At 41.6% G+C, this 23062-nt stretch overlaps 1 protein-coding gene across 4 annotated transcripts in view; it reads left to right on the plus strand.

The window, feature by feature from the left end:
• ddr1 (discoidin domain receptor tyrosine kinase 1) overlaps window positions 1–23062 on the plus strand; it is a 51715-nt gene that overhangs the window by 15929 nt on the left and 12724 nt on the right. For 3 of the 4 annotated variants that reach the window (XM_075465853.1, XM_075465856.1, XM_075465854.1), the window contains exons 3-11: window positions 4532–4634; window positions 11098–11173; window positions 12901–13053; window positions 13759–13906; window positions 15060–15162; window positions 15911–16097; window positions 19205–19454; window positions 21072–21203; window positions 21801–21857. In XM_075465853.1, the coding sequence (XP_075321968.1) occupies window positions 4532–4634; window positions 11098–11173; window positions 12901–13053; window positions 13759–13906; window positions 15060–15162; window positions 15911–16097; window positions 19205–19454; window positions 21072–21203; window positions 21801–21857 (1209 nt within the window). The remainder of the gene's footprint in view (window positions 1–4531; window positions 4635–11097; window positions 11174–12900; window positions 13054–13758; window positions 13907–15059; window positions 15163–15910; window positions 16098–19204; window positions 19455–21071; window positions 21204–21800; window positions 21858–23062) is intronic. The other variant, XM_075465855.1, reaches the window with a different exon arrangement.

Here is a 23062-nt window from a genome sequence, read left to right on the forward strand (position 1 = left end):
ACTTCTTCTAAATGCCTAAAATGTCAATAGAAACCCAGCTATTGTAGCAAACTATGACACGCCCATCAGGCTCAAAAGTAAAGCCTGGTTTATAGTCGGTAACGCAAGACGCAACGCAAGACGCAAGACGCAAGACGCAAGACGCAAGACGCAACGCAAGCCCTTGCGCGGTTGCAAGCCCCCCCTTGCGTGCTTGCGTGTGTCACCTCAATTTTCTAAACTTTACGCAAGACGCAAGCACAAGCCACTGGCTGTGTTCGAAACCGCCTACAACTTGAAAACGGCATACTCATCGATCTGACAGTATGCAGAGCGTTTACACACAGTGCACTTCACTCCTGTCCGAGCCCAAATCAGCCAGCCTGAAAAGCTGATTTCCCTTAAGCTATAAACTCTGTAAATATATAACTTTAGCAACATTTGAAACATTTTCAGGCGAGAAAGTAGTCATTTAGACCCCCAAGGTGTTGAAAATCTGACAAAATACCGGCTATTTACAAGAAGAAGAAGCATGAATCCACTCGAAGAGGTCCTGGCGGTGAATTTGCTTTCATCATAGTAGGCTTGTCATTGAAAAAACCCGCTACTCCACCTACTGTCCTGGCGGTGAATCGCCACGCAGCACACGCAAGCGCCGACAAAGCAAAATGAAGTATAAACGTCTCGAGCCATTAACATACGCGCAAGACGCAAGCGCAAGGGCAGTTAAAAGAAGTATAACTCAGCCTTAACTTGGGTTAGTACTAATTACCGAATCACAGCATGTAAACAAGCACAGCAACAACAGAACATGGTAATCAGATTTGCATGACATGAGGTTGTCAGCAGTGTCCCAACCCACAGATTTTAGCATTTCATTAAAGCTGCCGTCGGCAACTTTTTTTTAGTCATATTAGCTTGAACTGTCATGGGATTCTGGAAGTAGAATATTAAATAGGCTGTTTAGGAAAAATAACGAATTCTGTAGCTCCCTCTAAAGCCTGTAATCGTGTTTGCAAAAATCGAGCGCTCCCGGCTGTTTTTAACCAATCACGTTAGGTTTATTATTTATCTATTATCTGAGCAGAACAGTCACCAACCATGCTGAGCGTGAGTCTGCCCCCAGCTTGTGTGTGCGCACACTGGTGTGAACTCACGTGCACAACCTCGTCCACAGAGGGGGAGGGGTTGGGGGAGGGACCTGAAAGTTGTATCAGTTCGAATTTTCCGACTTTAGACTCGGAATTTTGAAAACCTGCCGACGGCAGCTTTAAAGGCATGGTCATGAGTCGAGATGGTGACTGAAATGTAGTCACAGATTTTACAAAGGTGACGTTGTGTGATGAAGTCCTTGTAGAAGTTTGTTCTTTGATTTCGAGATGGGCGCTAACTGGTTAGCACACTAACTTCGGTAGATGTTTTGCAAGACAGTTCATAGTAACGTTATGCTTCTAGTTTCCACACCGTCTCTTGATCATTTTAATTATTTAATATTTTTTTTACTTTTTAAACCAGCAGTTTTACATAATGCATTTAAATGACAATAGGTTCCTGGTTCAATTCCCAGCTGGAGCTTTTCTGTTTTGGAGTTTGTATGCTCCACCCGTACATGCATAGGTTCTCTCCGGGTAGTCTGGCTTCCTCCCACCATCCAAAAACATTCATGTTTGGTTAATTAGAGACTCTAAATGGACTGTAGGAGTGAGTGTGTGTGTGTGCGTGTGTGTGTGTGTGTGTGTGTGTGTGTGTGTGTGTGTGTGTGTGTGTGTGTGTGTGTGTGTGTGTGTGTGCATGGCTGTTTGTCACTGTGTTGGCCCTGTGATGGATTGGCATCCTGTCCAGGGTGTACCCCACTGCTCCCCTGGTGGCACCTGGGATAGGCTCCAGCTCCCCGTGACCCTTAATTGGATGAAGTGAGTTAGAAAATCATGGATGAATGGACCTTTTAAATGTTTGGTTGACCTAATAAATGTTGTGTTTGCACTAAGTGAATCCAGAATCTGTTTCAAGACTCCTATATAGACACATTGACACAAAACAGAAGGAGACCTTTTGTCTTGTAGATAACAACTAAGTCAAGATTAATGTGAGCAGAAAGAATTGGTGATGAAAAAAGACCCTTAGGGTAGGGCCAGGGGTAGAGATGGTGGGAGGTGAACTGACTCCAGATGGCGGGTTGTTGACTGGCAGCGTGGTCTAACGATGATGATGTAATGAAATGGGCACCTGTGCTCAGGGTGTGGATGAACTCTGTGTGTGTGTGTGTGTGTGTGTGTGTGTGCTTCAGCCGTTGGGGTTTTTAGGGTTTGTCATGCAGCCCAACATTCCTGTTCACTGACTCAATGACAGAAAGTGAGTTAGATGCCTGCCCCGCCCCCCACCTCTTTCTGTCACCCTCAGCCAACCCTCCATATCACTGTCGGTACCCATTTCCACTTTATCACTGACCAAACACCCCCTCACCTCTTCCCCCTGACTGACTTCAGAGCAGATTGCTGAGTGTTTGGGTAATCCCTGCCTTGGACCACACTATCTGTATCGTTCGATAATGTTGCCACTGGAGCGGAGTCGGCGCAGATATCCGAGACCTGTCTGTGTTCTTTCCTTTGGCTCAGTATCAGTCTTTCTCTTCTTTTTTTTTTTTTCCTCCTCCTGCAAATCTCAAAGCAGTGGTAACTGGAGCCGTCCAGGATTACTGTAGCCCTGAGGTGACGGCTTTGTATGGGACAGTGAGATAGTTGGAAAAACAAAAGGGACAGTCACGGTGTCTCTAAAGAGGAATGAAATTTGTTTTTCTTTTACTTAAGTTCACCTCTGCAAACCATCTGGGACGTCTACTTAATAAAAAACACAGTTTTTCCAACAACTCTTTAGAGACAGACTTTTTTAAGTCAAACTATCACACTCCAGTGGGCCATAGGTTTACACACGCTGACTCATTGTGTCTTTAAACACGTTGGAAATTCCAGGAAGTTATTCCAGGAAGTTATTCCATGGCTTTGGGAGTTTCTTATTGGCAGTTTAACATAATTTGAGGTAAATGGAGGTGTGGACGTATGTTAAGACCTACCTTTAAACTTGATGGCTTTTTCTTGACATGGTACAATCAAATCAGCCAAACTCAGGAGGAAAATGTATAGCACTTAAAGTCTGGTTTGTCCATAAGCGCTTGTAAGTTCTGCTCATCTTCACAAAGATCACTGACCGTGAAGCTGTCATATAACTCTGGAAGGAAATTCTGTCTTCTAGAAAAACACAACCTTTGGTTTGGCAGCTAGTTTTCCTCACAGGTCCAAGAACTCGAGCCCAAAAATATGGAAGCAAACTGTACTCTCAGCATATTAAAGCTAGGACACGGACCCTCGCAGAATCAAGAAATGCTGGACCCAAGCCCAGCTGGGATCACAACTCCGATTTGCATCGATTTCATGGCTGAATAATATTAACATGTTAAAAATGATTTTACAAGCTGTCAAAACAAAACATTGTGGCTCACCTAATTTAATGCTGGTAGCTCTCTCCCCTGTGCCTGGCCGTAATACATTTAATAAATCCTCCCTGACAAAAAAGTCTGTTATTCTGCTATTGCTCCTTGAAACAATCCACCTCTGTTTTCAGCTTTAAAGTCCAAGTTTTGTCACAGTGAAAAGAACAACAGCTGGTTTGTTGTTTCTAGCTCAAAAATATTAACTTTGAATGTTGGCATGTGAACTTCTATTATATTTATATTGCTGATGAGTATATTATCTGGGGCGGGGTCTTGTGTCCCTAAAGACCTCTTGTGAAAAGTGCTTATGAAGAAAAAAGTCTATATCCACATTAGTCCTGGCCACCATGACGCTAAAGATGTACTGTTGGGCCTTCATGACCATTGTCAGGTTTGACAGAGAAATGGTGACCAAAGGGACTAGTGAACCTTATGGATTTGGTGGTATCCTGAGTAAGGAAAAGTGCACATATGTATGGAAGAATCAAAATTATCAGCAGGGAAGTCAAAGCCGAAGCAAGAATTCCAGGAATCAGCCAAAACTTCTGCGGGCCATTGTGAGACATGCGTGGTAAATCAGTCACTGGAGAAATCCGTCACTGGGAATGAAATGAAAGATGTAAAAGATTAAATACATTTTTCCGTCCATGATTTTTCTGCCATTTTGCATTTTTAATGAAGCACTGACCCCAACAGCCTAAAGACATGCAGAGTTTATGATGATTGGATGTCAGCAAATGTGAAAAACTGAGTTTTAATATATTTGACTGAAGGTTGTGTAAACATCCAACTTTGCCCTCAAGAGTTTTTGGTTACAAATGACAGCAAAAAGAGCGCTTTCATTCTTCTCTCCCTCGTCTCACTGTGTGTGTGAGTTGCAAGGCACGAAGGCCCGGAAGTTTTCCTGGAGAGATGACATAACAACATTATGCTCCATGACCAATGATGGTGTCCGACTCTCTAATGGAAATATTAAGTTTCTCCTGATCATGTGCTCCTTACGGATGAGAATAGTGCTCATATCTTTATCCGGTCTCTGTGCTTCCCTCGATCCCTCTCTTCCAGCTCAGTGTCGTTACGCCCTGGGGATGGAGGATGGCACCATCCCAGACTCTGACATCACTGCCTCCAGCGCCTGGTCAGACTCCACAGAGGCCAAACATGGAAGGTGGGAAAAGTGTGTTTGTGTGTGTCCAGGGTTGAAAGTAGCAGATTAAATTGCTGTTATTCACTGAGTATATCTGCATGTACACAAACCTTTTGTCTGAAAACTGTCATTTTTCTTCTACTTAAAGAGCAAGTTATTACCAGGCTGAATAACGGGATCAACAGCAATGGTGTCATAGTGCACTGACACACCCTTGAGTACACATCTACCTGGCAGCAAATAAGAAATGCAATCACCGGAGAGATTTACAGCCGTTGATAAATTGCTGTTTTAAAACCCTGTTACTTTTGCGAAGTTGAAAATTGCAGAACTGACAGTTTTGTTCTAATTAAGGTGATGTGTAGAGGACAACCGCAGTGTGGTTTTCATTTCTGCAGACTCGTTTGGATGCATGTCTCACAGTGATGGATAGATAGAAGTTATTTTTCTGTCATTGCTTGCTGCCTCTGGTTTGTTATTGCAAGATAATGCATTGCAGACGTTGCAGAAATTACCATGACATGTCAGTGTAACACTGACATAAATTATTACAGACTTGATGCTCACTGTGATGGCTTACATGCAAAAACTTAACAAATTTTTAGTGTGTATTATTCGATTTACATTTGTAATACAGAGTTAAAAGGGTTGTTTGAGAATAAACTGCTTAGTATTGATGTAAAGTGCATATTATTGGCACTAAATGGATTCAAACAGGCAGCACCACAGGTATCGCACTTTTTAAATTTAGTTAGCATTTTCTTTTATAGACGGCTTTTAAAAGGGTTCCTTATAAAGAACACATAATCACCACTTTGAATAGCAGCACTGACTGAGACTTGATATGGTGGATTTAATACCTTGGTACCAGTCCTCTGAAGCTGGAGTGCTGCCCACATCTGATTTGTTCACTCAATCATAGTCAGTAGCGTGTGTGTTTTTAGTGTAACCAAATGGTATTTGGGTCTGAATATCAGGCAACATCATCAGTGTTTTCATCAGAATCATTCAAATCTGCATGAATAGGACTAAGCTGCAGTTATATTGTAACTTACTGTCCTTATCGTACACTATTATTGGACAAGTGGATATTCTTAACTTAACATTATTTTGATACTATTTTTTTTTTTAAAGTATACACACATATCACAATACTGTGCAGAAGTCCACTTTTCAATTTTTTTTCATATTTCTATGAAAAGTGGTTTCTGCAGTTTATTAAACAAACATAAAAGTAAACACAGTATATAAAGCAAAAACAGAGTTTGTACAATTCTAACAAGCTTGAAAGTCAGTATTTGATATGAGTTCCTTTATTCTTCAACAGCCTGAACACTCTTAGACAAGCTTTCATGTCATTTTTTTTTTTTAAGTCGTCTTCAGGAATAGTTCTCCAGGCTTCTTGAAGGACATTTCAAAGCTGTTTTTTGGATGTTGGCTGCCTTTTGTTCTGTTCTCTGTCAAGATGATGCCACACTGCTTCAATAATGTGGATTTTGGGGCAATGGGGAGGATTCATCCCTCCATCAGACCTGTTGCCACTGATTTTCAGTCCACTTCTTGTGTGATTTGGCACAGCTCAGCCTTTTCTTCCTGTTTCCCCTCCTCAAGAATGACTTCTTGACAGCCACCCTTCATGGAGACCATTTCTGATGAGGCCTCAGTGAACAGTAGACGGATCAACTGAAGGTCCATCTCTCAGGTCCTGTGACAGATCTTTGCCGGATTGTTGCCTATTTCTTGAGGACATCCCTTTGAGATACTGTTCATTTGCTGGAGATTGTTTAAGCCTACCACCTTTCTGCTCTACTTCTCAAAGTAGAACACACTGCACACCATGACAGTTCAACTAATGGCTCATTGGAATAATCTTGTTGGTGCAAAAATAGTATTTCAGTTCTATAAAACTGTGTTAGGTTTGGTATTTTTCATGGTGACAACTGAAGAAATGACAACAAATCTCTTTGTGACCTAGTAACAAAGTGTCTGAAGATGCCATTTAAAATGGGTTCTTTGCAAAGTTTTGTGTACTCACAACACTGGTTCATCTTGGGTTTCTTAATGTTTGAATGATTCACAGGTAAGTGTTTAGTGGCTTATTGGGGAAAAAAAAAAGAAGAAATTGGTGGTTGGGTGCAAGGACTGAACTGAAAAAGAGTGAAAAAGCAGCCGATGTCCAAAGAAAGCATTTTAAAGGCCTTCGGAGAGCTCGGAGAACTATTGATCTCAATCACTTTGAAATGTTTGAAAGAAAGACGGCTCTTTGGAATCAAAATCTAAAGAAATGAGGCTGAAGCTTTTCTACAGTACTGTGAACTTAATCACTGCCAGTATTTCCAATTCGAAGGGTATGGCCATGAGGGATTTATACCTTTACATAAATCGTGCATAATTAGGAGGTGGGAAAAAAAAAGTGTGATTCAACTCTCACTGAAATGTCAAAAATTGAAATAGGCCTTTTAACAACACACAACCAAATGATTGAAATCAGACTACGAGATGGCAATGGCAGTTTTATTTGTATTGTAGGTTTCATTACATCTAAACCCAATGTGCCGAACACAGACGATGAGAAAAAAATCACAAAGATCATAAAACATTTGCATGAACATTGACAAACATATATACAGACATGTTTGCAAACACACACACACAAAAAAAGAATATATCAAATGAAGATTCATGGTTTTAGTGGATGTACTCAGCTGTAATGGACCAGCAGGCGATTTGTTCCGGAGACCGCGTCCCTGAGTAGCTGAAAGCAACCTACGACTTTGATTTAAGTCTGGGAACAGTTAAAAGACCTGCATCAAGTGACCTGTGAGACATGATGGGCTCATACACAGTCAGCAAGTCGGATGTATTGTGGAGCAAAACCATTAAGTGTTTAATGGATGCGTCAGAGGCTTTTAAAGAGGTAGCCAGTGGAGCGACTTCAGAACTGGAGGGACATGATCAAATTTCCATGTTCGTGATAAAAATCTGGCTGCTATGTTCTGAATGAGTTTATGTCATCCTGTTGTTAACCTGATTGTTTGGATAACCCTGCAAATAAAGTGTTACGATAGTCTGATCTGCACGGACCAATTTCTCTGTCAGTTTGAGATAAAACTCTCCCAACAGATGATCAAACGTTGTGTTGTGAATATTCAATTGGGTCACACATAAAAAAAAAAAGTCAGTTCTCTTCAGTGTCCAGCTCTGATGAATCCATGTTATGCCATTACTTTTTTTCAAATATGTCAAGACAAGAGTGCAACATGACAATATAAAATGTTTTAAGTTTGTTTTGTAGTCAATCGACTTAACACCAGGAGAATGACGGATTCACAGAACGGATAAGTCAGATGAGTTAAATGAATGTAACAAAAGAAGGCTTAACTCTGAGGCTTAACTGAAAACAAAAGAGACACAAAAACCCTAACCTACTTCATCTGAAAAGAAGGATTTACCATAACATGTACAGACGGTGGCAGCAACTGTTAATCCAGTGTGTCAAGACAGAAAGAAACTACGTGTAAAGAATGAATGGGGTACCCCAAACTTACCTCGCCCACAGCCTCCCACCTCATACCTTTCTTTCAACATTTAATCAAAGTGCTGCAGCACTGAAGGAAGCCGCCAACTCATCAGGTGCTCTACTCTTATAGATGGCTGCAAAAGGTGATTGCTTGGTTTGAAACTTAAGTTTCCAAACTGAGTATCCAACCAAAAGCATGGGAGGGCTTGACTACACAGGTTGGAGCGCATCAGCAAAGGGAGGTGGGAGACAGACAAACACACAGGCACATTGACAGGTACATTATAAGGGACATCTCAACCATTTGTTAAAAAAAAACAACTAATTCTTAAGGATATTCCTAAAAGAATAAAAACATTTGGCAGAGTGGACATTAAAGGGTTAAGAAGAATTGCTTCATTTTTAAGGCTGTCTGTCAGTGTAGTGCGATATTCCTCCAGGCAGATGCAATACGAGTGATTGTTGATGTGCCGGTTGGATGGGCTGCTGAGCTTCAGCAGGATGCCGTTGTGGTTCTGATTATATGAAGGATGAGACAGTTGGAGCTTCTCAGGGGGACGATAGACTGAAAATCAACTCATCAACCTGCTGCCAGTGACTGGAGGATGCTTTCTTCATGCAAATGTTCAAGTGGGGAATTGCTGGTTGATGCATATGTGATGGAGTGCATTGCCATTTAGCATGGAGCGAGCACCTTGGGCCTCTTCCCCTACCTGACTTAAATCCCGTATGAGAACTCGTGTGCCATTTTCAAAGATGAGTTTTACAGAGTGGGAGGACATTACCTCTTTTAGCCATAATTGTGGTGCAGGGAGGTCGCTGCTTCCTTAAAGTTCACTGCGAACAGAAACTATTTGTCCTATTTTTCGTTTTTGTTAAGAAACATTGCTGGAAGGGAGGCTGAATATTTTAAATGACCAAAAATGTCAATTAATTAATTCACTAATAAGTGAGTGAATTTGACTGAATTCTTTGTGCAATTCAGTTGCTTTACATATTTACTTTGAGAATGTTAATACTCACCGGTGTTAAACATTTGATTTTGATGTTTGATGTCATGTTGGAGCGTTGTATTTATTCAGTAATAAAACAATTCCTGAGGAATACAATTTGCCCTATAATTATGCAGGCAGCGTTGTGCTCTGCTTCTACCTGAACAATATGTAAATCAAGTAATGGCACTTGTGCAGACTAATGTGTTTGTCTGTCTGCGTGCCTTATTTTCAGTCTGTTGGCACCATGGTAAGTAATTTCGGATGTCTATTAGATTATGGTAGAAGATGATAGTGTGGGTCTTCATAAAACCCACTTTGTAATTATATTACCTCTTCGCCTGTCTGCCAGTGAGCTCAGACTCATAAGAGCTAAGTTGAACTGTAACATGCAACAGCCGCGTGTAAGAGCATTGGAAGGAACGTGTGCGCGTGTTTGCGCTCATTTGTCCCTGTCGGTTTGTTGGGTTGGGTCTCTTGGCTGAGAGTGCAACCATGTGGAAATGATTATTAGCCCGGGCTCTTTTTAAGACACATTAGGGAGACCTTGAGAGAGGAAGAGAGAAAACGGAGAAAACAGCGGACGTGAAGTGAAAAATGAAAAAAAAAAAGAAAAGGAGTGAAAGGTGTACTGCTGCAATGGGGTGCTGAAAGCTGCGGGGAAAATGGGTTTAATGGAGAGTGTTGTGTGAGGGAGGGGAGGGATGCAAAACTAGCAGGTTTTTCACGGACTGTTATTACTCTTGGCCAGAAAAATATCAGCATATTGGAAAAGATGGAGGAAATGAGAACAATGGCAAAGGAATAAAGAGTTGGCTGGCATTAACTGTAAGTAGGACACAAAAGTCTGACAAAGGAGAAAAACCAGGTATTTTTGCATAATAGTGCTCTCTACTGTTAATCCTGCAGGCTGGTGCATGTTGGCCTGAACTCGGCCCGGCCATGTCCCTCCTCCCTCTATCACAAGACGCTTGGTGGAGCACTAATGTGTTATCATTCTGTGGCTCCCAACTGTATGATCTCACCCACTGAGAGGAGACCAGACTTGATTGAAATCCAAGCACCACTGTCAGTGTCACCGAGTTGATATAGTGATTTGTTTTGGTGGTCGGCGCAGCAGCTTTCATTTTGTGAGAAACCCCACGGTGGTCAGAGCGTGGTTGTGGCCAGGCGTTTGTTCCAAAGTTCCTTGTGCGAGACGATCCAGCGTCGCAGACACACAGCCAAGACTGTGGGCTTCATGTGGCCAAAATGTGGTGCTAGTATGAGCTCTTCTTCTCCGGCTGGGTTGAGGAAGGTCACACAGAGTGAGAATCTGTGATGCACGTGTGTGGTCGGTGGTTGGAGCTCCCAGTTAAGAGCAGTCCTGACAGTCTACTCCACATCTTGTCATTAGGTTTGAGGAATTTGATGGAGCCAGTCATCTTTACCCTGCTCCTTTCGTCCTATTTGCTTTCTTCAGGAGCAGAATGTGTTTCTGTATTATCCATCAGTCTTTAGGTCTGTCTTCCTGCTTCTCTCTGTTAGCGAGCATTACATTACAGCTATGTGAGTCTATGGCTGCTGTGGGATCAAAATATTCTCCGCGGAGGTAGAGGAGGGTTGTTGAGTTTGTATTTAATTCTCACCTGTACTTCAAATCAAATCAAATCAAATATATTTGTATAGCACATTTCATGTACAAACAGTTCAACGTGCTTTACATAAAATAAAAGCATTGCAGCAGGGAGTGCAAGAAGCATTAAAAATACATAAAAGAATATAAAGAGAAACAAATAAAATAATTGAAATGAATTTAAAAACAGGCAACAGTCTAGATAAGTTAGACTGTTGCATATTCTGCTGGCACTGAGAGTTTTGGTTTATTCTTGGTACGTTTGGGTATGTTAAGTAAACTTTTCAGTCATGTTTTTTTCCTCTTTTAAATATCAAAACTTCCAGTTAGATTTCTTACAATGTCTCCGTATCTCAGGTTGAGCACTGGAGAGGGCGACGGAGCATGGTGCCCGGCAGGACCCGTCTTCCCGAGCGGATCAGAATACCTTCAGGTTTGTTACTCTGTTTCGTCTGATCTTCAGTTAAAGTCAGTGCACATGCTGCATCATCTGTTGAAACAATCACAAATGCTTGTGGTCATGTGCAATTTCATGATTATCAAGCTGATGATGCAGTTTCACTGGATAAACGTGTGATGCCCACAATTTACTCAAGGATTCATTAAACTTAGTTAAGAGTTCAGCATAACCGCACTGTTTCAGCAGTTGGGAAATTCGCGCGTCTGCTTTCTGACACTCAAAGATAAAGCCAACTAAAAAATGTGTTGGATCTTGTTTCTTTAAGCTATGCAAAAGGAGCAAAAAAAAAAGAGACAGTTTTCATTATGCCGTACGAAACTCTTAAATCAGCTTCTTTTGCAGAGTGTCATTGAGGGCTTAGCCAGTAATGTTTAGCCTTCTCTTATGCAGTTAGAAACCACATAAATCTGGTTTCCAACTGCTTAAGCATTCAAAGTTAATATAGTTAATATTTAAGTTTGTCTTTGTTAGAATGAACAGTCAAATGTAATGATATGCAAGTTCTGTATTTATATGTTGTGCTGTGTTGTTCTTCACTGAGGGAGCTTACAAAAACATATGTTTTTGTATATTTGCAAAGGAGGCAAGACGTGTATCAATAACTGATGGAGAAGGGGAAGGATTTGAATAAGTTTAACTTCTTCCTGCTCCTTTTCAGACATGTAAATGATTCCAATCATTTCTTTTGTGTTTTTACTTTGTTTGAGACTTTTACATGTTTCTCATCGTCATAAGCATTACTCACTGCAGACACGCAACACAATTTGGAGCTAGTTTTCTTGTCTGCTTCCTTAGAAGTTAAACTCTTTTTGAAGATCAGTTCTTGACGTGGAGTTTTCACTATCTACCGTTAACACAGTTGCTGCGCCTCACGAATGCTGGAGATCCTTTTGAGTCAGTGAGATTTCCTCCCAAAATCTCTAGTGGCCCTTTTATCTCCACAAGAAGTTGAAAACATTAATCCTGCCAGTGGCAACGCGGGTAACTCGTAGTTACCCCTCGCTGAAAAGATTCCTCTTACAGCAGTTGGTACTAGATCGGATCAGCAGAAAGGATGACTGCTTGGGTTTCATTGTTGGCTTTTTCGGACTAAACGCGCTGAGTGCAGCGCATGCCAACCAAAATTTCCAATTTTTTGTAATTGATTCTTATACCCTAAAAATATTAAACTACCAAACCAAATTTACTCGTTACTTACAACAAACAATGTGTGTGACAAGCTCATGAGATGCTGTATTATACTCCACTACAGAATAAATTGTATGTGGTCGAGCTGAAACCCCAGTTCAAATGATAATAATAGTAATTAAAAAAAAAAAGTCCACATCTGACCTATTAAGATGCCATGTCTATTTTTTGAGTGTTATCAGTGACCTGACGGTAAACCAACCAATCACAGCCACTTGGTAAAATGACCAAATGCCACAAAACAGAACTCCAGCTGATCTGATGCAGCATTTTCAAATGAGATGGTGGATTGAAATAAAACCAAATCAGTCGTTTCACCTGTTCCTCGTTTTTTGGTTGGTTTTAAACTTAGAGCTTCTCATTTAATCCAAAAAAGAACATGTTAGAAATGTTACACTTTCAAACTTAAGTCTTTAATGTCCAAACATCTTCATCATTATCTGGATCTCAGTGAAAATATCTGCATTGTAGTGGATGATGTGTGTGTTTTATGATGTATTTATTATCTGTAGATTGACCTGCGGAAACTCCACTTCCTGGCTCTGGCTGGTACCCAAGGTCGCCATGCTGACGGGCACGGCCAGGAGTTTGCCCGCAGTTATCGACTCCGGTACTCTAGAGACGGAGTGAAATGGATCACCTGGAAGGACCGCTGGGGACAAGAGGTCAGCAGGGCTTTTCTCAACTCCTCTCCTTGATTACAAAGGAGGGGGGGTGGGTTGGTTGTCTTTGGTTGAGCTGTTGAGTATAAAAGTTGTGTTATTCAGTTTTTTTTTTTTTTTTCATCTGTGTTTGATTTGCTCAATTGGGCGGCAAACACTTTGGATTTGTGCCAGCTAACTTTTTTTCTAATACTGGTTTTGCTCAGATAGGAGCCTTCACTGCCCACCGAACAATGCAGTGAAAGCCTTGTTATTACACTTGGTACGTGTCCAATATTTTCTTAGGCGATAGTCCCTGCTCTGTGTTTTGTACCACTATTACAAGATAGTGTCGGAATCAGACCTCCTACAGCTTATGTTTAAGGGAATGAGTCACTCTGTTTCCCACTGTTTCTCATTATTTTACATATAGTATTGACACACAAAAAATATTTAGAATTCAAGCCAATTTAAGTCTTTGGGCGAAGGCTTCTTCTGGGGAAAAAAAAACCAACAAAACCTGTCTGCGTCTCACAGGCTTTGCCCTCTCTGTGTTTGAAAAACAGTTCAGTCGGTTCATTTGATCTTTTAGATGAATAGAAATTTAAGATGTGCCAAATAAAATGTCGGAGCCTGCAGGCGAGATTTATTAAACCCTACAGATAATAGCAGAGACATGGCAGAATGGTCCACTGTGTAATGGAGTATTTGTACTTCTACCCCCTCTAGGTGGTGTCAGGTAACAAGAACACCTATGAAGTTGTGCTGAAAGACCTGGGCCCCCCTATTGTGGCCCGTATGGTCCGCTTCTATCCCCTGGCAGACCGTGTGATGAGTGTTTGCCTTCGGGTGGAGCTCTATGGTTGTGTATGGAATGGTAAGTGTTTGTGGGGGCGACGGAGGCATAAAGAGACTGCAAAGTTGCAGAAGGTCGCTGCTTTGCTTATATTTATGCCTGTAAATTATGAGACAATGCCTTCTACATCTTAATAGACTTGAAAATATGTTGAAGGCGACTGAGTTTGCACTTTTCCTAGATTTAATATTACGTCAGATGGCAATGATTACAAGTGCATGTTTTTTCAGCCTCTGGGGGGTTTGAGCAGATAAAGAAGCCACAGACTGATGAATGGTGTTGGTCTCAATGTTTCCTGAAACACAACACTGACTATTTATGACTGGTTCATCTCTCCTGCCCCTCCACCTCCCTCTGACAGCACGAGGGCGCCTGTAAATCAGGGTTGTCAGTGACTGGAAAAGACACAGTTCCCTTTCTGTCTTCGGGGAGAGAATCTCTCTAAAATATGCTCCACTGAGGTCTCTGAGGTGCAGCAGCTGAGTTCGACTTCAGGCCAGAGATTAGACAGAATTTAACAAATGTCAAGCTTTGCACACTTTTGCCCCTCGTTTTATCTTAAGTCAGATTGTATGGAGGCGACACGCCATCTTTCCCTTGTTTATTTAACATCCAGCATGGACCTACTTGACCCTCATGCACTCTCGCACGCACATAATCACATCCACAAACCATCCGTTATGAGCAAACAGAGCATGCTGCACTGTAAATGGTTTGTGAAGCAGTGTTTATTATGGGTATCAGAGCTGTGGGCTGCAGCCGCTGTTGCTGACGTCATCTCTGCTCTCAGGGAGCAGGCTGATTAACTGTGTATTAGAGCAGAGGGGTTTGAGTTTCACGGGTTAATGGTGGACGGGGACAAACAGGCCTGAGAGGCAGCCTGCTCGGTTTGTTTTACTACTTAAAAACCAGCTGTAGCAGTTTCCCTGTCGAACGCTGGCTCAGTAAACGCACAGCTGCTCGCACTGAAAGAAAAAAGAAAGGGAAACTTGTATTTTTTTCTAATGTACTCATCTACTGCTTGATAAGAAATATCCTTTGACTCATTTACTTCGTCTTGATAAGCAGCTTTTCCTACATTTTAGTTATTTCTAATTAGATACAAGGGATGTTTTTAATGTGATGTTTTATTTCAACAGCATTATGAACGATATCGTATTTATTTTCCCCCCAGATGGGCTGAAGGCTTACACAGCTCCGGTGGGTCACGTCATGCACTTGCCCGGCATGTCCGTGTTTCTAAACGACTCCACCTATGACGGCAGCACAGAGCAAGGGTAAGATATTCAGCTTCATCTTTTTCCATTTTTCATGTACGAGTAGGCATCTAACTTCCATTGAACTGTTATGGAAATGTGCAGATGTGGCCTTGTTGTACTCTCAGAACACTTCTGTGGCATATTTGATAAAGATGGAGACTGACGGTCAGAAATGTGGGACGAAATGTGGAAAAGCGTCTCTACAGTGCTCATCACATCTGCTTGAACTGCAGTGGGAACTCAGCCAAGTCCTGTCTTCAAAGTTTTTCTGTCAGCCTAATCGAAGGAGAATGACATTATTTTTCTTAGTTGCTCAGGGATTTGAGGCATGTTTCCTGACCATAATGTTTAGCAGGGAGCAAAGGAGGGGTAAACCAGGAATTTGGAGTGGGCTGGGGCGGGGGTGGGGGGTCCACACTTGCACAGGCTGTGCAGTTAATGGGGCTGAAATGTTTTGCTAACGGGTGAGTGAGCAGTTTTGATGTAATCCAGACGTATTTCTAGCAGATGTACGTCTGAGGGCTCGTACATCTGGGATTTGGGGTCCTATTTATTGACCCCCGTTGTGTTGCTTTGTGTGTGCTGCAGTCTGCTTGTATGTGAGTAGTTGGTGTGGGTGTGGGTGGGCTTGGTTGCATGCTGTATGTATTGTTATTTATTCACCTTGGCGTGTTGCTACATGATTGTTTACATGACGCAATATTCATCCTGACTTGTGTGCAGAGTCGTGTACACACAAATAAGAACATTAATTTTTTGTGCGCAGGATGCAGTTTGGAGGCTTGGGCCAGCTCTGTGACGGCGTCCTGGGAGAAGACGACTTCATACAAACTAAGGAGCTGAGGGTGTGGCCGGGGTATGATTACCTTGGTTGGAGCCGGGAAGCCCTCGGGCAAGGCAGTGTGGATATTGAGTTTGATTTTGAGAAACCTCGGCTGTTCAACACCATGCAGGTAGGCACTGAAAGTAGCACTTTGCTGCTTGAGTTTTTAGTTGGATGAACTACTCTGAGTCACGGTTGTGGGGAGGATCCATCTACAAAAAATGCCATACATAGCACAGTTTGACAGACATAAAATAGTAATTTTGCACCAACAGGGTTCCTCCCAAAGACCTGTTAACTGAAATTGGCACATCTCAGCATGGTATGTGATGAGTCCTTACAAGATTGGAGATAACTAGACAAGTCGAGGAGAAAAGTGGCTGTCTTAAAAACCATTCACAACAGATGAGCAGTTTCTGGAACAGAAATGGGCAAAAACACAGGACCTGAGAGATGGACCTTCAGTTGATCCGTCTACTGTTCACTGAAGCCTCATCAGAAATGGTCTCCATGAAGGGTGGCTGTCAAGAAGCCACTCTTAAGGAGGGGAAACAGGAAGAAAAGGCTGAGCTATGCCAAATGACACAAGAAGTGGACTGAAAATCAGTGGCAACAGCTCTTATGGAGGGATGAATCCAATTTGAATTTACTTGTACAAATCTTATCTTCAGATAGCACGTTGGAGACGGTCTTGGTTTTGGGGCTGCATTTAATCCAGTAGTGTAGGGGATCTTATCAAAATTGTTGATATTTAGCACACAGAAAGCTGCTGTCAGATTTTTTGACTGATTCCAAATGTTCTGTACTACCAGCGCAGTGAAACAGAAAATCTCACCACGGAACATTATCAGTCACGGACTGCTCTCTCCAAAAAACAGACGTGACAGAGAACAGAACAAAAGGCAGCCAACATCCAAAGAAGAGCTTTGGAATGTCCTTCAAGAAGCCTGGAGAACTATTGAAGAAGACTACTTTAAAGAAATGACAAGAAAGCTCATCTAAGAGGGTTCAGGCTGTGTTGAAGAATAAAGGTGGTCTGACCAGATTTGAGCTTGTTAGAATTATAGAAACTCTGCTTTGACTTATATACTGTAGTTCCATTTATGTTTGTGCATCTTTCAAAAAATTGCTGCACCTATCTCCCTGTTTTTCTCCCAGTATATTAAAACAAAAAAAAAAAAGCACGAGGGATGGTGGAAAGACTTTATGTCCATTGTACCCTTCTTAGGAGATGATCCGTCCTGGATTTTAATCACGCTGATTTACAATATGATTGTCCATATTAAAGACATAAAAAAATGTGCTTAACTTTTATAACTGACATTTTACAGTAAAAGATTCCATAATATATTTCCTGAGTTATTATAAGACAAAGATGAAAAACGGCTATTTTTCAATTGATAAATAGTTTTGGTTTATCTCATTAACCCAGAATGAGCATGTCGTTGTACATGGACTGACTCGAGCCTGACTCTTCTTTCCCTGATGAAACTCCTTTGAAATTCCTGTTTTCCGACAGCATTGTTATGTGTGTTTAACTTTAATCTGCATCAACATTTTGACTGGAATAGCTCTGTGGCCATTTAATTAGTTTGGGTGCACCACAGTTTATGACAGGACAGTGCATCTGTGCTCATCTCTCTGGCAGCCACCAAATTGCATCAGTCTGTTTGTGAGTCAATGTGGCTTTTGGGGTTAGTCTGTGCAGCAATGAGGGGGGATAATGATATGAAGCAACCCAATTTGAGTTATAACTGTTGTCTCGTTGGAATGTTGGGTTTGGGTGAAGTGAACTCTCTACATCAGCCTGAATCTACAGTCCGTCTTATAAGGAGACTATTAATATTTTAGTGGTTTTACAAAGACTTAGACAAAGGTTTCTGGATGTTCACTATGCTTTTTTATTTTTTTTCCCCTTCGTATGTTCGTTGTCATTCTAGTTTATCACAGTTACCATTTTAAACATCTCCCAGCGGTGTTCCTATTGTTTTTCCAAGACTTATCCTGCTTTTCCTGACTATTCCCTGGTGGTTTTCCCACACTAACCTCAGTTGACGTGCACTGTTGTGTTTGCCTGGCTGAGCGGATATGTCAGACACACAGGTCAAATAAATAGAGAATGGGAACCTGAACCTAATTCTTGCTTTGCTTGTCTCAGCAGGACAGAGTTCCTTAACCTGGGTCTAATCACCGTCCCAAAGGGAAATCTGCTCTTTAACCTTTTGACAGTCATGACCTGCCCTTCTCACTCTTCTGGCAGAGAGGGGACACACTCTGATCTGCTTTTTGTCAAGCTCCAGTTATGTCCTTTTGGAATTTTTTGTGGAGCATTTTTCTCAGTATGTGTGAAACTAAACTGAAAGATCACAAAGAATTCAAAATGAAGCTTAGATGTATGATGAAACGAGCAAAACATAACGAATACAGCGTTATTCCTTAAAAAATTTAAATTTTTGCAGGTCACTGGAGCTGTAAGGAGGTGTGAATTCCTTTGGTTCTGATTGCTTGTTAGACCCCACCACCATGATGCAGTACACACCCGAACACCCAATTTTATCCGCGTTAAGGCAGAAATGCTTACATGTCAACTGAACATCTGGAGCAGCTGTTTGTCCTGCATCTTCTGTCTGTGCACGTTAACATGTGGAATAGGTTAGGGTAAATGGTCCTGGACTGTGTGAGGTTAATAGCCAAACTGTAAGAGCAGCCTCGGCACCAACTCTTCTTTCCCAGGAGTAAATTTCCTTCTTAATTTTTCATTTCGCAGATCTATAGTTTTGACCTCTCACTTGCTTATTTAACCAGCTTCCATCCACATCACTTCTCATCTCCTGGAGCTCAATCTCCTCTCATGGCTTGTATATTTGGTCAGCTTTCATGTATTCTTCTCTCGTAGAAACAGGAAACATATACTCTACCCTCTGCTCTCTTCTATCAGTCTTCTGTCATACTCTTTGTTTTCTTGTTTACTGTCATTCCTTTTCATGGTCTGATTTTGCTCTGGCACTCCAAGCTCAGTTCCAAGCCGTGCCAAAGCAATTATGGCTTAACAGGAAGAAAATGTGCCATTCATTTTGCGTGTTAGTTTAATCTTTTCCTGCCTCTCCACGAATAATGAATAATAAAAGCCCCTGAATTTTCTAGTATTTCAGTGAATTCCCATGTGTGTGTTGTGGATTTTCTAACTGGCTGCACCTCTTTTTCCTCTTCTCTGCATTCACTCTTATTTCCTTATAGGTGCACAGTAACAACCGCCACACACAGGGTGTGAGAGTCTTCAGCAAAGTGGAGTGTGTTTTCAAACCTGGCCTCCTCCAGCCCTGGTCCTCTCCTGCGCTCACCCTGCCCGTGCCTCTTGAGGACCTAAAGGACCCTTCCTCACGACCCATCTCCCTCCCACTGGGCGGCCGGCTGGCTCAGATCCTCCGCTGCACATTCTACTTTGCAGATCGCTGGCTGCTCATCAGCGAGATATCCTTCCTCTCTGGTAGGAAACAGAATTGGAGTGGTCAGTTCTTTCATCTCAGAAATGTGTGTTTCTGTGGCTCAGTCAGGCTGTTTTGCTTAGGTTTGGGGTTTGTACTTACATCAAATGTACTTTTGCAGCCATGTCTTCCACAGTCTTACAGTTCTGAGCTGTTGTTGATGTTAGTACAGAATGGAGAATATTTTCAAACATATTTTCTAACTAGTTATATACGTAGATTATAAGAATATTTCAGGAAATGTCCCATAGTAGCTTATATGTTCTAAGATATAAATATAAACAACTGCAACACAGTTGCCCCCCTTTTAATGAATCAGTTATTTTTTCATAGAAAATGGAAAAACAAACAGTGCCCACCAGTGTTCCTGAGTTTAATTAATTCAGATTATCTGAGTTAGTGCATTGAATAAGGGCTGATTAGTGATGATTTCCAGTTTTTTTTGTTTTTTTTTATAAAGGCAAAGAAAAAAAAAAGTCTGAAAGCATCGGATGTTATTATAAAGAAACCGTAACAGTTCCAAAAGCTACAAGATGATCGACAAAGATTTTTGAAGTTTCTGTTTCAACAGATTGTAATAATATTGAGAAATTTCAGCCATAAAACAGTGCAGGCACTTACAGCATGTGGTGCTGAGATGAAAGTTGGTGAGTTTGTGAAGATGGATGTGTACTGTTTGGGAGGGGGGGGCATGACCTGGAATGATCTGGAATGATGGTTTCGGTACGCTGAACTAAACCAAATAGGGCTTCACAGGGGAAGTCCACAGGGGAAACTTCGAATGAAAGAATGGCAGAAATAAAATGTATATCATTTATTTTTTATCAGTTTTCCTTCAACATAATATTCTGATTATAAAAACTTCACAGTTCAGGGATGATGATTCAGAGCACGATTGTAAATGTAGTCCTGTAGCATTAGAGGAAAACAGACATTTGGAAAAGATTGTTGTGCTGTGAAGTGAAATCCATTCGGCACTCTTTAAATCTTGATGGTGAAAATTAACTTAAGTGAGCCTGTCGACTTAGATTTGTTGATTTGTTTCCGTCTTACAACCTCCACGTCACATTCACGATAGGTTATTTGACCCATAAACATTTTTAGAATCACTTTTTTTGTCCAGGAAGAAGCCAATTTAGACAAAGAATTCACCATCTCTTCCCCCATCTTTCTGTTCCTGGCCTGAATCTGATTTATTTAATGTAATAGATTGTAATAATCTGATTGGAAGCCACATAGAAGTTGCTCTGCTCTCCAGGTGAGATGACTGTGAATAATTAAACTGCCCTTTGTCTCAGTTCTAGCGTGATAACGGTCAGCAAGCTGCTGTGTAATCACACCAGACTCAGGTGACTGAAATGACTTCCCCCAGCTGTGATCTGGCACATCTGCTTATCTGCTTGCTGGACTGGTTTCAGACGGATAATAAGAGACACACAAAAACTGTTGCCCCAGCCACTGGTCTGGTAACTCATGCTGGCAGAAAGCTATCTGGAAGCTCCAAGCTGGAGTTTTTACCATCAAAAACTATTATATCATACTGCTACATGTCTGCATACAAACTGACTCGTACTAGAAAGTGGATTTTTGGATGACCTATGATCTTTTTCCTTATCCAGAGCCGTTTGAAGAGGATGTTGCAGGCACAAATCCTCCCAAGATTCCCGTCACCAGCTCCAGTTCTGCTGTTAATGTCACCACATCTTTTTCTACATCGAGTCACAGCTCCTCCAATAGCACCGGTTCTTCTGGTGAGTCCAGCTGGTCCCCTCTTCCTCTTTTGCCAACTACTTATCACTCCACATTATATTTTCTTTGGTATTATCTTTCCATCCACTCTTTTCTTTCTTACTCTATTTCATCACTCCTTCCTTTCCTGATCTCTCTGTCATCACCCCTGGTCTCTGTGCCCATTTCTTTTCTCTCATGTTGTGCCGACTGTGAGCATGTCAGCAGTGTTTCTGTCTCTTAAGCCTTGCCAGAGGAGGCACGTGTTTAATTAGGCCCCGTCTAAATATCGGACTCTAAAATTCTTTTCCTGAACCAGGGTCATTGCCAAATACTTACCTTACAGACTTCATTGTATTTAAAGGAATTTTACTTTGAGTTAAAGGTCAAAAAATCTAATTTATATTTCTCAAAGGTCTTTTTCTTTTAATCATTAAAGTCCAGCTTTAAAAAAAAAAAAAAATCATTGTGAACATTAAGAGATTTTTGCCTAGAGGGATAAAAATCCTGCAGAGCCAGAATCCTGCTGTCTGTGATTGTCTCTCCTCATCACTCTCCTCTGAGTCTTCATCGCCTCTCTTCTCACACATTCCTCCTCTGTCCATACCTCGCTCCTCCAGAACCCCCCACCGCCACCTCCTTCATGATGGACACCACTGGTAACTGGACGCTGTCAGGTGAGACACCCAAAAAACAATAGACAGAAAGAGTGAACAGAGGGAGGGGAGCTAACCTCATCCGCTCTGGCCATTCTCCAGTATCTTAAAACTGTCCCCATGCTCAATGGACAGTATGCAATATAATAAAGCAGGGATTGCAGGGGCAGGCTTTGGCACTGGGCTCTATACCCAGAGTCTGAGATAAACGGCTCGAGGAAACAACACTAACCGAGCTATAGTAAATTGTATTTACGCCAAATAACAACTTGGCTGCCTGTGGTCTCACAAACTGCATGTTTTGTTGTGGAGCTGGCTGTAGTCTACACAACTAAACAATAACAGGCTTTTAAAAAAGCTGGAAATGGTTTTATGTGGTGTGTATGCTGCTTTGTACTTGTGACTGGTTGTGGCTTTGTCTGGATTTATTCATTCCCCGCATGGTGTTTAACTGACAGAGAGAGTGTTTAACACATCAAACATTGTCTGATGAATGTTTGAGTATGGATGTTGGTGAAGGTGTGTATATGCTGATATGTGTTTATGTGCACACATACACATGTGTAGGGTGCATGTTTTGTTCATATTTGTTCCAAACTGTCGTTTTTTTCCATAAAAATGGCTTTAAGAGTTTGTTTGAGAGCAATGTTTAAACTAAGCTATACTGAGGCAAGTCTTTCATCCTTCATGCAAATAACATGCCACAATGGACCTTCAAAGAGGGAGAAAAGCTGAATGATTCTGATTTATTTTTGACTACAAAGCTGTTGAGAAGCAAAACCACTCTGACGTACTGTTCCCGAAGCAGCAGGCTATGAGAAACTCTGGGGTACGGCGCATATAAAGCACACACTCAAACTGACAGCCTGTGTCAGATGTTGAGTAAGCACGGTGAAACCGTGTTGTTGTGTGACCCCAGTGAGTGCGTGACTGCTCTGAAAGAGCTAATACCCACAAGCTGAACAGTGCATTAACCTACTCCAGCTTGTGCTTATACACCCACAAACCCACACAAGATCGTCAGTCAACTAGTTTGCGAATTTTTTTCAATTATGCTGATTTATTCCTCGGTTACTTATGTGGTTTGATTTTTATTTCGCTCACAATTCTAGAGAAACAAATCCGACTAAGATACTTGCACACAACCAGCAGGGCCTGTACTGCCTTTATTGAACACATGGAGTAACCACTGACAGTAAATGGACAGTCTGTACAGACATCCTTTA

This window comes from Odontesthes bonariensis, chromosome 5, assembly GCF_027942865.1.
Source record: "Odontesthes bonariensis isolate fOdoBon6 chromosome 5, fOdoBon6.hap1, whole genome shotgun sequence".
Taxonomy (NCBI): Eukaryota; Metazoa; Chordata; class Actinopteri; order Atheriniformes; family Atherinopsidae; genus Odontesthes; species Odontesthes bonariensis.